The sequence below is a fragment of the Excalfactoria chinensis genome, chromosome 2 (genome assembly GCF_039878825.1).
Source record: "Excalfactoria chinensis isolate bCotChi1 chromosome 2, bCotChi1.hap2, whole genome shotgun sequence".
NCBI lineage: Eukaryota > Metazoa > Chordata > Aves > Galliformes > Phasianidae > Excalfactoria > Excalfactoria chinensis.
The window spans coordinates 119610635-119622862 of record NC_092826.1 but is presented as its reverse complement, the minus strand read 5'-3'; the positions used below and the strand labels follow the sequence as shown (position 1 = coordinate 119622862).

General features: G+C 40.4%; 1 protein-coding gene across 1 annotated transcript in view; it reads left to right on the top strand.

The window, feature by feature from the left end:
- Positions 1-12228, top strand: part of LOC140249052 (probable acyl-CoA dehydrogenase 6) — a 73944-nt gene that overhangs the window by 49835 nt on the left and 11881 nt on the right. Inside the window, exons 4-6 of the mRNA XM_072330294.1 lie at positions 1903-2009; positions 4175-4342; positions 10571-10744. Coding sequence (XP_072186395.1) covers positions 1903-2009; positions 4175-4342; positions 10571-10744 — 449 coding nt within the window. The remainder of the gene's footprint in view (positions 1-1902; positions 2010-4174; positions 4343-10570; positions 10745-12228) is intronic.

The following is a 12228-nucleotide window of genomic DNA, read 5'->3' as shown; positions in this document are numbered from 1 at the left end:
AATAACTCCTCCAGCCTCATTTTTGGGAAGAGCTGAATTGTTTTCTGGAACTTAAAACAAGCAAAGAAAGCTGTCAAACCCAAAGCATTTTCTGAGGAAAGTTTTTGTCATGGAAATCCTCTGTTCAAATAACTAAATGCTGGCAAAGTTTTAAGCATCAGTAAGCATTGCCAGAAATCTCTAATAGGCAGTGCTGCGAGCTCGTCTCATAATCTCAATCTTTATGTTGTTTTTGGTTTGGTTTGGTTTTTGTTTTGTTTAAAGAGAGCTCTTAGCTGGCCACACACAATCATGTTCTAAGGAAAAAACAACTACCCTGCATAACAGATCAAGGGACTTTGTCCCAGTACACTGGGGGAAGGAGTGAACACTGCAGGCTCACTTCTTGTATTTATTTGGGACTGCAGCTGTGATTGTTATGGACCAGGACAGCACTAGGAGCCGAGCTCCCTGTGTTCACAAAGGGAGAGTGTCTGCCAGCTCCAACTCTGGTCTCTGGCTTCTTGTGGCCTCCAGCTGCTTTGTGGAAGACTGAAAGCAGGGGTAAAGGGTCAGCCTTGGAAGTATGGTGTCAGTATTGTAGAAGAGCCCAGTTAGCTGCAGCCTTCTTAGGCAGCTAATGAGCCAAAGATCAGTTGAAACATTGACCTGAGAAGCCTCTTAGCTAGGATGGGACATTATCACTAATTGTAAAACACCTATTTCTAAAGCACCTAAGGCCATTTTTTGGCTGTTACGGATTTCTGCTCACAGAGGAGAGGTCTTGCAACCCAAGGACATTTGTTTTGGGGACAGGAGAGGTTTAAGAACATGAGTGTGAGCTAACAATTCAGACTCCAAGGCCAAACTGGTGAAAGTTGGTTATGAAAAAACTCAACCATTAAACCACATTTTGAATGGCTAAAAGCAGCTAAATTTAGGTGAAAAAAATAAAAATCTCTTTCAGGGAAGAAGTCACTGTTTCTTGGAGCCTTAATAAAAAAGTCAGTGTTACACAAGAGCCCTCAGGCTCCTTTCCTGACATCCCACAGGGGAGAAGGGACAACTCTGAGGAGAGCTGGCTGACCCTCAGCAGCCTTTCTGCCTTTTGGAGGGGAAAGGACAAAGGAGAGAAAGGCATTGCTTCACTACTGGAATGCAACACAAATGTCTTTCTGTAGACCGTTCATCCTTGTTATTCTTTCCTGTCCAAGAGTGCTTCTTCATTTCTCCCAGGGGCTGGGGACTCAGCAGCTCCCTTCTGTCCCCAGGTGTGCCTTTGATGCTCCTAGCATCTTGTTGAAGAAGTAGCAGTTCTGCTTTACTAAGGTTTGTGGCATCACAAAAAGAGGTTTGGTTCTCCTCGTGTGGGTGTAGAGAGCAGGCCTAATAGAAAAGAGTCTTCATTAGTGAAATTATGTTCCTGAGGGGAAAGGTTTTATCACATGCACCTGTTGTTTCTTTTTCATCAGCTGGCAGATTTGGCTGCTAAAGGTTGCTGTTTCGACAAGAAGCTTAACTTTTAGTCAATAGTAAAACCTGGCAAAGAGCTAGTATAGAAGTCAGAAGGTATGCAGAGAGATTATCCTCCATCCTGCTTCCAGCTCAGGAGCCAACATTTCTTTATGTTTGATAGCTCTGAAAGCAGCAGTCATGAAGATGAGATTTGGAGCATTAGAACCGCACGTTTCTTTAGAAGTAGGATGTTTGTATGAGCCTTGTTTAAAATGGTTGTGGCTGCACTCCCAGTGAAGACTGATTCATAGCTTTGCACAAAGAACCTTCTCTCTTTGGCTTCAGGATAGCTTTCACCTAGTCACAGATAAACTGATCACTGAGTAGGACAAAATTTGTGAGCATCCTGTAAATAAAGTTTACCTCCAATAGCTTTTAATACCTTATCTTTTTGTTACATTGTTACAGATTTGGTTCTGATGAGCTGAAAAAACAGTTCCTCACACCAACTATATCTGGAGATCTTGTGGCTTGTTTGGGAGTCAGTGAAGCTGGAGCTGGATCAGATGTTGCAAGTAAGTTAACCTAGCAAACTGCCAATTTCAGACAGCCTGGTATTTTAATGGATGGAATCTGGCTTTATTGACCCCTGCCCTTACTGTTGGTATGTGTAAGAAATACAAAAGAAAGTCTGGAATGGTGAAGGCAAAAAAGGAATATTCTAGGAGCAGTAATACATAGAATCATAGAACTGTAAAATGGTTTGGGTTGAAAGGGATCTTTTAGATCATCTAGTTCCAGCCCCCTGCTATAGGAAGGGACATCTCCACACTACAGGGTCAGTGATGTAGACGCCCCAAAAATGAGTGGCTGAAGCAGCCACTGAAGTAGCCTTTTCCCATACCTGTGCTTTATCAGGGAGAATAATTGTAGTCAAAAATGCCAAAGGATCTTACAGCCATCTCTCAGGCTGAATCCACTTGACTTTAGTAAATTGCTAAGCAGGTTTCAAATTCTGCTGTAATTTGAGTATGAAATCTACTTATGGGGTTGATAATCTTTCTTTTAATGAAAATTCTGCACTTCATAACTTGATTTTTAAACAGTCACTTTTCAAGTACTTGAAATAAGCTGCTGGCCATCACACTTGAGACTACTTGTGTGTTCCTATTAGTCAGGCATTTCTTCTGTAATCTGTATTTGGGAAGTTAGTGTCTAGTCATGCCATGTTTGCAAATACTGTTTATATTTGTGATAGCATTATAGTGCTCAGTATTCCCCTGCAGACCTTCCAGGAGACTTCAATCTAATCCTTTTAGTAGTTGTTCCATAACAAAGGGTTCTCTGATGTAAATCACTGTATTTTCCCATCCTTTTTACGCTACTTGTACCATGTCTCGTCACAGCTCTTTTGCACCCTTCATGTGTTGTTCAGTCTCCTTGTATGACTGTCAAGTGTCTGTCCACGTATTACTGTAATCAGTGTTCTGGACTCCTTCACTTTCGGATTCTACGATATATCTTTGGACAGATTTGGCATCCACAGTAGTATTATCTCTTGCTCTTCCATGTTAACTTTTTAAAGTTTATTTATCCACAGCTATATCCACAAGTTCCTTATCTTACACAATTACACAAATTTCAGCCACTTTTTTCCCCCATTTTCACGTTAACAAATCTTTTCAGCCATGCAGACTATAGCTGCAGGTAGTCATTAGTTAGATTTGTAAATGAAGATCAAGTGCCTGTTATCAATTTGTTTTGAGTTTAGGACATTTGAGAAGAAGGTTCATGTGCAGATTAGGGTGGGTGTGCATTAAAGTATAACCATCTGACATAAATGTGGCTGTTCACTACACTTTGTGTCTGATACTTACACTCCAAGTTTACTGCCTACCTCATTATATAGCCTCTTATGCACTTTACAGTCTCATAATACAAGTGCTCTTGGGAATGTACTTGGGTTCTTTTTTACCATCAGCAACTTGCAGCTGTATATCTGTTTCAGTGCCTTCTTCGGTTGGGGTTTCAGTGGAAGAAATTCAAGTTCAGGAAAAAGAAGATAGCTTTTTGGAAATTCTGCTACAGCTTAACCAGTAACTAATGATTCACTCCTGCTGTTGCGTTTAGGGCTCCTTGCAGTGATGTGAATACTCATAAATGAAAATAACATGTTTTTTTCTGCATCATGGGGTAGCAGGTGTTTAGAACTCCTTGTTGTACAGAAAATCTTAACATTTAAACTTCACCTTTTAAAGACTTACTGACTTTGAATTTATTACGCCATTCTGACCTAGAACACACAGGAAGTGCGTGTGTATATATATCCTTAGGCATACACAGATATTGAAGCTTATGTTTGTTTAAGTTGGGACTCTGAAATTAACGGCCTTCTCAGTGACTAATGTACACAGTGACAGAAATGTGTAATAGATCATCCCAGCCTAAAATATTTCTGTCCTGAGTTTTCTGTGACTGAATTTAGTTATAGAGAGCTTTCTGCTTTCATCCCCTGGGATGAAGATTCCAGCTAACAGAGGGTGAGAGAAGTGGTCTGCTTTCCCGGGACTTCTCCAAAGAGGCTCATGCAGGTGGGGCTGCCTTTTGTGGCCTAGAGGGCAATGATGTGAGGAGTGAAAATTGGTTGTCCAAGTGCAAGGGGATCACTTGGCCAGTCACCCAGGAACCAGCTTATTCTTCTTGCACGAGAATAACTCTTCATTGTCTTTGTTTTGAATAGGCATCAAGACAACGGCTGTGAGAAAAGGTGATGAATACGTCATAAATGGGGGCAAGATGTGGACTACATCTGGGTGCCAAGCAGACTGGATGTGCCTGCTGGCGAATACAAGTGAAGGGCATCCCCACCGAAATAAATCTCTCATATGTCTGCCAATGAATCTACCTGGTAATGACATGCAACTCTTTTCCTTCTGAGCTGATTTTATTGGTTCTTTTGCGTGTGCACATTACAAGAAGGAAAGGTGTTTCAGATAAGAGACTGTACCCATTAATGCTCCCTTAAATTAAGTGTTTCATTGTCATACTAAATCAATTCTAAATGCATTTGCGTTCATACTTCCACAAAAAAAGGAAGAGAATGAGCAAATGAGAAGGAAATTAAATATATTGCAGAGTTCAGCTTGGGACTCCCAAACCAAATTACGTGGAAAATTCTTTTTGACCAAAAGAAATTTAGAAAAGCTTTTCAGATACATTAGCAAGGGACTATTTCATAACATTTTCTGAGAATGGATAGATTAAGTTACTGCCAAGAAGAAAATTAATGCTTTAAAGAAATCATTAAAAATAGAGACAATCTTTTTTCTTTTTTAACAACATCCAATGTCTTTTAGTCCTGAATAAGTTCCACAGAGCTTTTATCTTGGTTTTCTGTTCAGAAAAGACTTGTAGATGCAAACAGCCCTCAAAATAATGTATTATTATCAATTTATTCTCAATTTTCTACCCACTGAAAATTAATTTTGAGCAGTGGTTGCAACTTCTAAAGGTTTCAAATAATTTTTGTTTTTACACATTCTGAAAGAACACAAAACAAAACTGCATTTCATCAAAGTAATTAAACAAATTCTCTCTGTTTTAAGAAGACCTGGTGATTTTTAGAAAGTTCAAATCTTTAAACTGGCATCACAGATACGATGATGGCAGCAAGAAAATATTAAAACATATGGCTTTTTTTTTGCAGTGTTTTATTGTGAAGTGTGTCATTATCAGCTTTTAACATGTAGAGAAAGCACAATGGCAGTGAAGTGAATGTCTATATATTTATTTCTGGGATCAGACTGAGAACAAATTCTTAGGCCTCCAGCGTTACAAAGGAGAGTGGTGAGAGCATCTTAAGATAATTTCTGCTACATGAATTTGAATATGGAGTAAGTCAGAGTAAGCAAATTGTTTTAGTATTGAAGCTAGTGGGTTGTGACTTTATAAACCACTGCTCATGCAAAGCTGGCTTAGAATGAGAACTAATGGGAGATTGACCTGAGCTGATTCCCTTGTTGACTTTGGCCTTATCAATAAATGATGAATGAATGTTGTAACTCAGAGCCAGAATCTCCCTGAACTTCCAGATGACCTTACTTATCAGCCATCTGCATAAAGTCCTTATGATTTTTCATGAAAGAGTCAGAGTGCATATGTGAGACTGTTTCTCTGAATTCAATACCAACATACTGTTACAGGTGGATCAAATATCCAGAAATTATCTTGGTTTTCAAGTACTTGGCTTATTCCAGAAAGACATGTGAGTCACTGTAGCTTTATGGGGTTGTTGTTTGCCATACAACCTATACACAGACTTCCTTTACCTAGGGTAAACCTTAAGGGGAGACCTTATCGCCCTCTTCCAGTACATGAAAGGTTCTTACAGTGAGAGTGGGGCAGGTCTCTTCTCACTGGTGACAAGTGACAGGACGAGGGGAAATGGCCTCAAGTTGCGCCAGGGCAAGTTTAGGTTGGATATTAGGAAGAACTTCTTTACACAAAGGGTAGTCAAGTACTGGAATAGGCTCCCCAGGTAGGTGGTTGAATCACTGTCCCTGGATGTGCTTAAGAGCCGTTTGGATGTGGTGCTCAGGGATATGATTTAGTGGAGGGTTTTTAGAGTTAGGGTACTGGTTAGGCTGCGGTTGGACTTGATGATCTTCAAGGTCTTTTCCAACCTGGGTAATTCTATGGTTCTATGATTCTATAAACAGATTTTGAGAAGAAAAATTGCAAGTCAGCTGACTGTGATGTTCAGAGATGTAGAAATCTTCCTTAAAATATAAATTACGCTCCTTGAAGTTTATATGCTTTTCATCTTATGTGACATGGGTATGGACCTCCAGAAAGGTCACTGTACCAAGATTTTGAAATGAAATATGGAGACAGTTGATTGTGCTCAGTGGGTAGACTACATCAGAAGTGAAATGTGGGTAGGATACAAAGAGGAAAAGTATGAAAAAGGCTGCCAATTGACAGAGATGTGAGGAGGAAGCTCCATCTGCTTTGATACATCCTAAGGATGTGTGTCTGCCAAAGATCATTATCTTTAGAGGGCAATGGACCAAGACTGTACAGGAAGTGTCTGGATGACATCAGAAAGATGCACTATCATGCATCTGTAGACATATGTATGACAACAGTCAGTAGCAACCACAGTGAAAGACAAGCTTATTATGTCTGACTAACTGCTGCAGTCACCAGGATGTGTGGCAGGGGAAAGACGGGGTTCAAGGCACAGAGGTAACTCGTTCCATGCTGGCTGTTGGGAGGAGATAGGAGACCCGTGCTTTTCATAAAAACATAGCTGTTTCATAAATAATGTGATGTAAGAAAAAAAAGTCTGAAGTGAGTTATTAGCTTCAACAACAACTGATAGTTATTGGAGATATAAAATGTGATTAATTTCTACTTGTAGGTTTGTACCATGTCTGTTCTGGGTTGAAGAAAATAACGGCCTAGATTTCACAAACATTGCTGAAAACTTCTCATAAAGGGAGTTTGGGTAACTGGTGTGGATTCATAGTGGGTACTCACATTAGGCAGGTACATACTCCTCACGCTAGCAAGTATGAACTCTTTCTCATGTGATGAAAAAAGACTAGCAAAGTATAAAATGTCCATGTTAGATATATAGACAAATGGCTTGCAGCCCCCATCTGGGATGTAGTTGTGCACTGGTTTCTCCTCTGGGTCATCAGATAGCGCTTAGTAAATTGCACAGAGGATAATAAAGAGAACATCCAGGAAAGGGGAAAAGAGCGTGTTTCTCAAGTTGCAATTTAAAATGTCTCTTTCCATTTGTAACAGCACTAAATGTTGGCAGGAGAGAGTAACTACTTTCTGTCAAGATAGACTAAAAGAAATAACAAGAGATTGTCAGAAGGCTGGAGAAGTGTGAGAAAATGAAAAATCAAAGACACTTGGGAAGAACTGTCCCGGGAAGAGAGAGAGCAATCCATCTCAGTGATACTGGTACAGAAAGCACACATGGCTTTGTTAGAGTGATCTTTAGAAAGGTGAGCACTTGGCCTTCCTAGGTTGAGATATGTGTGTTTCCAGATAGCCTGTGATTTATTTAATACAGACACGCTCTGGGAATTATTTGGGCAGATTGCTGCTGCTGCTGCCTGTAATTTTTATTATATAGCCCTTTTGAAGAGAATGAAAATAATTAAAGGAAGATTTCAGTGTCCATTTCATAGGTAGAGAGATGATTATGTGTTGATGTTTTCAAAGAGAAAATTTAAAGTACATGCAAGCAACAGAGAGGGCACTATGTGGGTCTGATGAATATTGGCCTCCTTCCAGAGGAGATTCATGAAATAATCTAAGAGCAGTGAAACTGGAAAGGCACAACAAACAAAAAGTGCTGCTGGGTTCGGGAAAGATGAAAACACAATCCAATTGGTAAGAAGTGTGAGTAGAAGTCATTAATTCATTTAGCTCATCTAACCAAACCTGTATGAGTTTCCTTCAGTGGCTGTTACCTTATGTGGGCCTGGGGAAGCCCACAGTAGGATTGTTTTAGCAATAAAGAATACTGCCAGCAGTTGCACTTTTTCCAGCAGAATCCTTAACAAACATTCCAGTAACAAAAGCATTAAGTTCATCTTCTTAGGGGAGGGAGCATATGACTGGAAGTGGACCAAAGCATCTGAGACTCTCAAAGAAAGAAAGCAGTAATGTTCCAGCAGGAAAAGATGTTCCAGAAATCATTTGGGCCTGTAGATGGTTTCAGTGTGTTTGTGTAGCTCTGATTTTAATACAGAAACAAAGCACAGATGCTTCCCTGGCATGACTTGATGCAAATTACTGGGTGATCTTCATTGCAAGCGTCAAAGATTTTCTTCTTTCATTGAACAGCTATCAAAGCAAATATTCCTAACACATAATCTGATTTTAGATTGGCCAATAGAGTAGCCTTGGGTGGAAGGTGTGAAGTATACCTGGACCTTCTTCTGAGAGCAGGCTTGGCACTTTGAAATAGTGTTGGTATTTTGTCTCTGCTTTGCTGAGAGATTAAACTTACTATAATCTTATTCAGTGCTCCCAGAGAGAGTGAATTTGAAATAAATGACTGCCGTCTTCTTCTGCCTGGAAGACTAAAGGGATCCTGTCAGCCGGAGCTGAGTGTTCTGTTCTAGTTCAGAAAGAGATGTTCAGTGGAAGTCATAGAATCATAGAATGGCTTGGGTTGGAAGGGACCTCAAGGATCGTCAACCTCCAACTCCCATGCTGCTCCAGGGTTGCCAACCTCCACATTTAAAATTAGACCAGGCTGCACAGGGCTCCCTCCTCAAGTACTTGAAGGGATGGGGCATCAACAGCCTCTCTGGGCAGCCTGTTCCAGCACCTCACCACTCTCATAGTAAAGAACTTCCCCCTGATATACAACCTAAATCCTCCCTCCTTCAACTTAAAACCATTTCCCCTTGTCTTGCTGTTATCTACCCTTTCAAAGCGTTGACTCCCCTCCTGTTCATAGGTTCCCTTCAGGTACTGAAAGGCTGCAATGAGGTCACCCCACAAACTTCACTAGGCTGAACAAGCCCAGCTCCCTCAGCCTGTCTTCATAGGGGAGGTGCTTCAGCTCCCTGATCATCTTAGTGGCCCTCCTCTGGACCCTCTCCAACACCTCCCTGTTCTTGTATTGGGCCCCAGAACTGGATGCAATACTCCAAATGGGGTCTCACAAGATCAGAGGAGAGAGGGAAAATAACCTCTCTGCCTCTTCTGATGAAGCCCAGGATACCATTTGCTTTCCAAGCTGCAAGAGCACACTGAATTCATGAAAGATAGCAAGGTACAGATATGTACAGAAAGAGACCACAACAATTTTTGTGGTGAATAACTCCCACTAAGTCACTTCAGAGAAAAAAGACAAAAGTATGGCTTTTTTTCTACATATATTGACTTGGCAGATGTAGTTGCTCTGCAGAAATCTTCATATCTGGTTGTTGGCTTCAGTTTACTGTGAAGCATTGTCGATCTCCATGCAGAATTTTTACATGTTAACCCCAGGAACACAAAGAAGTAAAGGTGGAAGATTTCAAGGGCTATAACATAAAAATCAGTGGATGTCCGTCTAACTGTCCTGGCAAGGTGGTAAGCCATGCTTACATCAGAACAAAAGCAAGGAAGAACTTGTTGGGGGGAAAAAAGTCTTGATGGGGAAAAAAAACAACCAGGGAAGAGTACTTGGGGGGAGTACGTAGCTGAAGTTTTGCATGGCTGAACCTGAAGCAATTTTGAGATATGAATGTAAATAACAAGATTTTCCTACAGGAGTCAGGTTCATCTTCGATAGGCAGCTGCACATTGGGTCAGAGTCTGTGCTGTACAGGGAAGTATGTGGAGAGGCAAGCCCTCTTGACAAAGGATGCCCACGTGAAAACTCAAAGGAGTGAATTGTGATCTTTGTAAACCTTCTTTGACTATTTAAATTGACTGGGTAGTAATTATAGGCCATCATAACATATATAGCCTTAACAAAACTTGTAGTTGATACAGAACTGTTGGATGTTTGTATTTATAAATTGGAGTCTAACCTTTTTATTACTACTAGGAACAAGTGAGATTATGGGATTATGAGCTCTTCTGTAGGTACAAGAGAAGATCAAAATAGGCTTGAAAGTGGAGGATAAATGTGGTGGAAAGAGAAAGAAGAGAATTTCCATGAGTAGAAATTCTCTAGTAACAGTTCAACACAATTCCACTGTCATTATTAAATATTTTTTTGCTGCTTCACTGTTTCAGAAAATGTTTCTAAATTGAATTCCAACACTTTATTGCAGTGCACAAAAAAATCCAACAAGCAAATAAAAATTGCACGGTTTGAAGGTGTACATGAAGTGAGATTATTACTACCGGTAAACAATTATTATTTGGGGACATAATTGAAAGCAAGACCCTTAAGGTTGCAATTTCTGATTTTCTAGTCCAATAAAATAGAGAAAACTCTTAGAAATGGGATGTGACCTATTTTGTTTTTGCCTCCCAGAATACTATAATGTTTTCCCAAAGGTAGGTTTTGCTATATCCTTGCTGAACTTCACTTTTCATAAACACTATCCTTGTACATCTGGCTTTATCTTTCTTGTAGCCTTTCTAAGACTCTTTTTTTCTTCAGGCATTCACATTACTAAGAAGATAGACAAACTGGGCATGAGGTCGTCAGACACAGCTCAGATCTTTTTTGAAGATGTAAGAGTCCCCAGCAAAAACCTAATTGGTGAGGAAGGAATGGGTTTTACATATCAGATGTTGCAATTCCAAGAAGAGCGGCTGTGGGGAGTAGCCACTGGTAAGTCATCGGTTGTGCTGCAGGGGTCTGGCAGGGACACATGGGTCACCCTTACTGCATGAGTAATAGCACTTTCCTTTTATTGTAAATTATGACCTCTGTTTTTGGAATGTCATAGCGTAGCTACAGACAACCTTCCCTTTCTACATGAAAGCTTGAAACAGAAAGAAAATATTTTGTGAGGCAGAGGCTCACAGAAGCTAGTAGAGGTTTTGCTTTTTTTTTTCCTTTTCTCAGTGCATTCTGCTGATAAGAAAAAACAGTATCACCTTATGTCAGCTATAAATATAGTACAAAGGCTATCAAAATACCAACATGAAATAAGATTGTGACTTTTCCTGTAGTACGGTAAACTAGGATGTTTACCTTTACCCTAGATTGTAGAAAACGAATGTAGTGCTGTGTATAGACAGTATTACAGTTTTGTTTATGCACTTTTTACCTCAATATATACTGAATGGGATGGTATAAAACCGAATTCCTTTCCCAGAAGTTCCACTATCACAGAATTTCAGTTGTTCTAAACTCAGGCCATACCCAAATCTACATGTTTGAGATTCAAAGATTCTGGATATTCCAGATAACCAGATCCAAACATGAATTGCCCTTTTTCAGCCTCCCAACCTTCCCCCTTGTCCCATAGCATCTGTTCATTTAACATAAATATAGTTTCAATTCAAAAGACTGAAGATGTAAGAAGGTTGTGTAAGTAACCTCTGTACTCCTGTGCATACACTGTTAGAGCCTGTGTGTGGCTGGGGAATTGGCAGCTCTGCAGAGTGATATTCTGATTCAGTGATCAAATTAAAGAAATGATTGCCTGTTATGGATTGATCCCAGACCAGATATTTTGGGGCTCAGATGCTTAAAACATCTCTGGTTTGAGCAAAACCTCTTAGTTCAGCCTCAGCTCAATAGTAAATATGAGGGTAGTTCTAGCAAAGAATGGGAGGTCAGGCCTGGACAGGATGATGCTGCAGTCAAGGAGAAGTGGTCCTGCACTGGCCCTGCTTTTGCACACTGCTCAGGACATTTACGGGATGGGAGTGAAGCTGTGTTCAAATCCATGCAATAGGAACTCTTTATGCATAACATTAAAAGCATAAATCGGGGATTGCTGCAACAAGGACTGTGCTATAACCAAGGTGTTTTGAAAGCAGTCAGGCTCTCTTCTACCTGGTTGGAAAAGGTGAATATTCCTTGAAGCCTGTGGTTGGTCTCATCTGCTGAGGACCCCAAGCACCAGGTCATCTGAGTGTATTCAGGCATTCTTCCTCACACACTGCCTTTGTTTCAGCATGTCTTGATTTTCCGCTGAGGCAGAAATGCAATAGATCAGGCAAAGAGAGCAGTTTAAATCAGTTTTCTATCCTTGTGAGTAGGTGGTACAACAGTAGCTTTGGTCTAGAGGTGTGCTTATGCCTCATAGGTGACTATTCTTCATTTCTGGTGGCCACCATTGAAGTACCTCAAGTATCTGACTT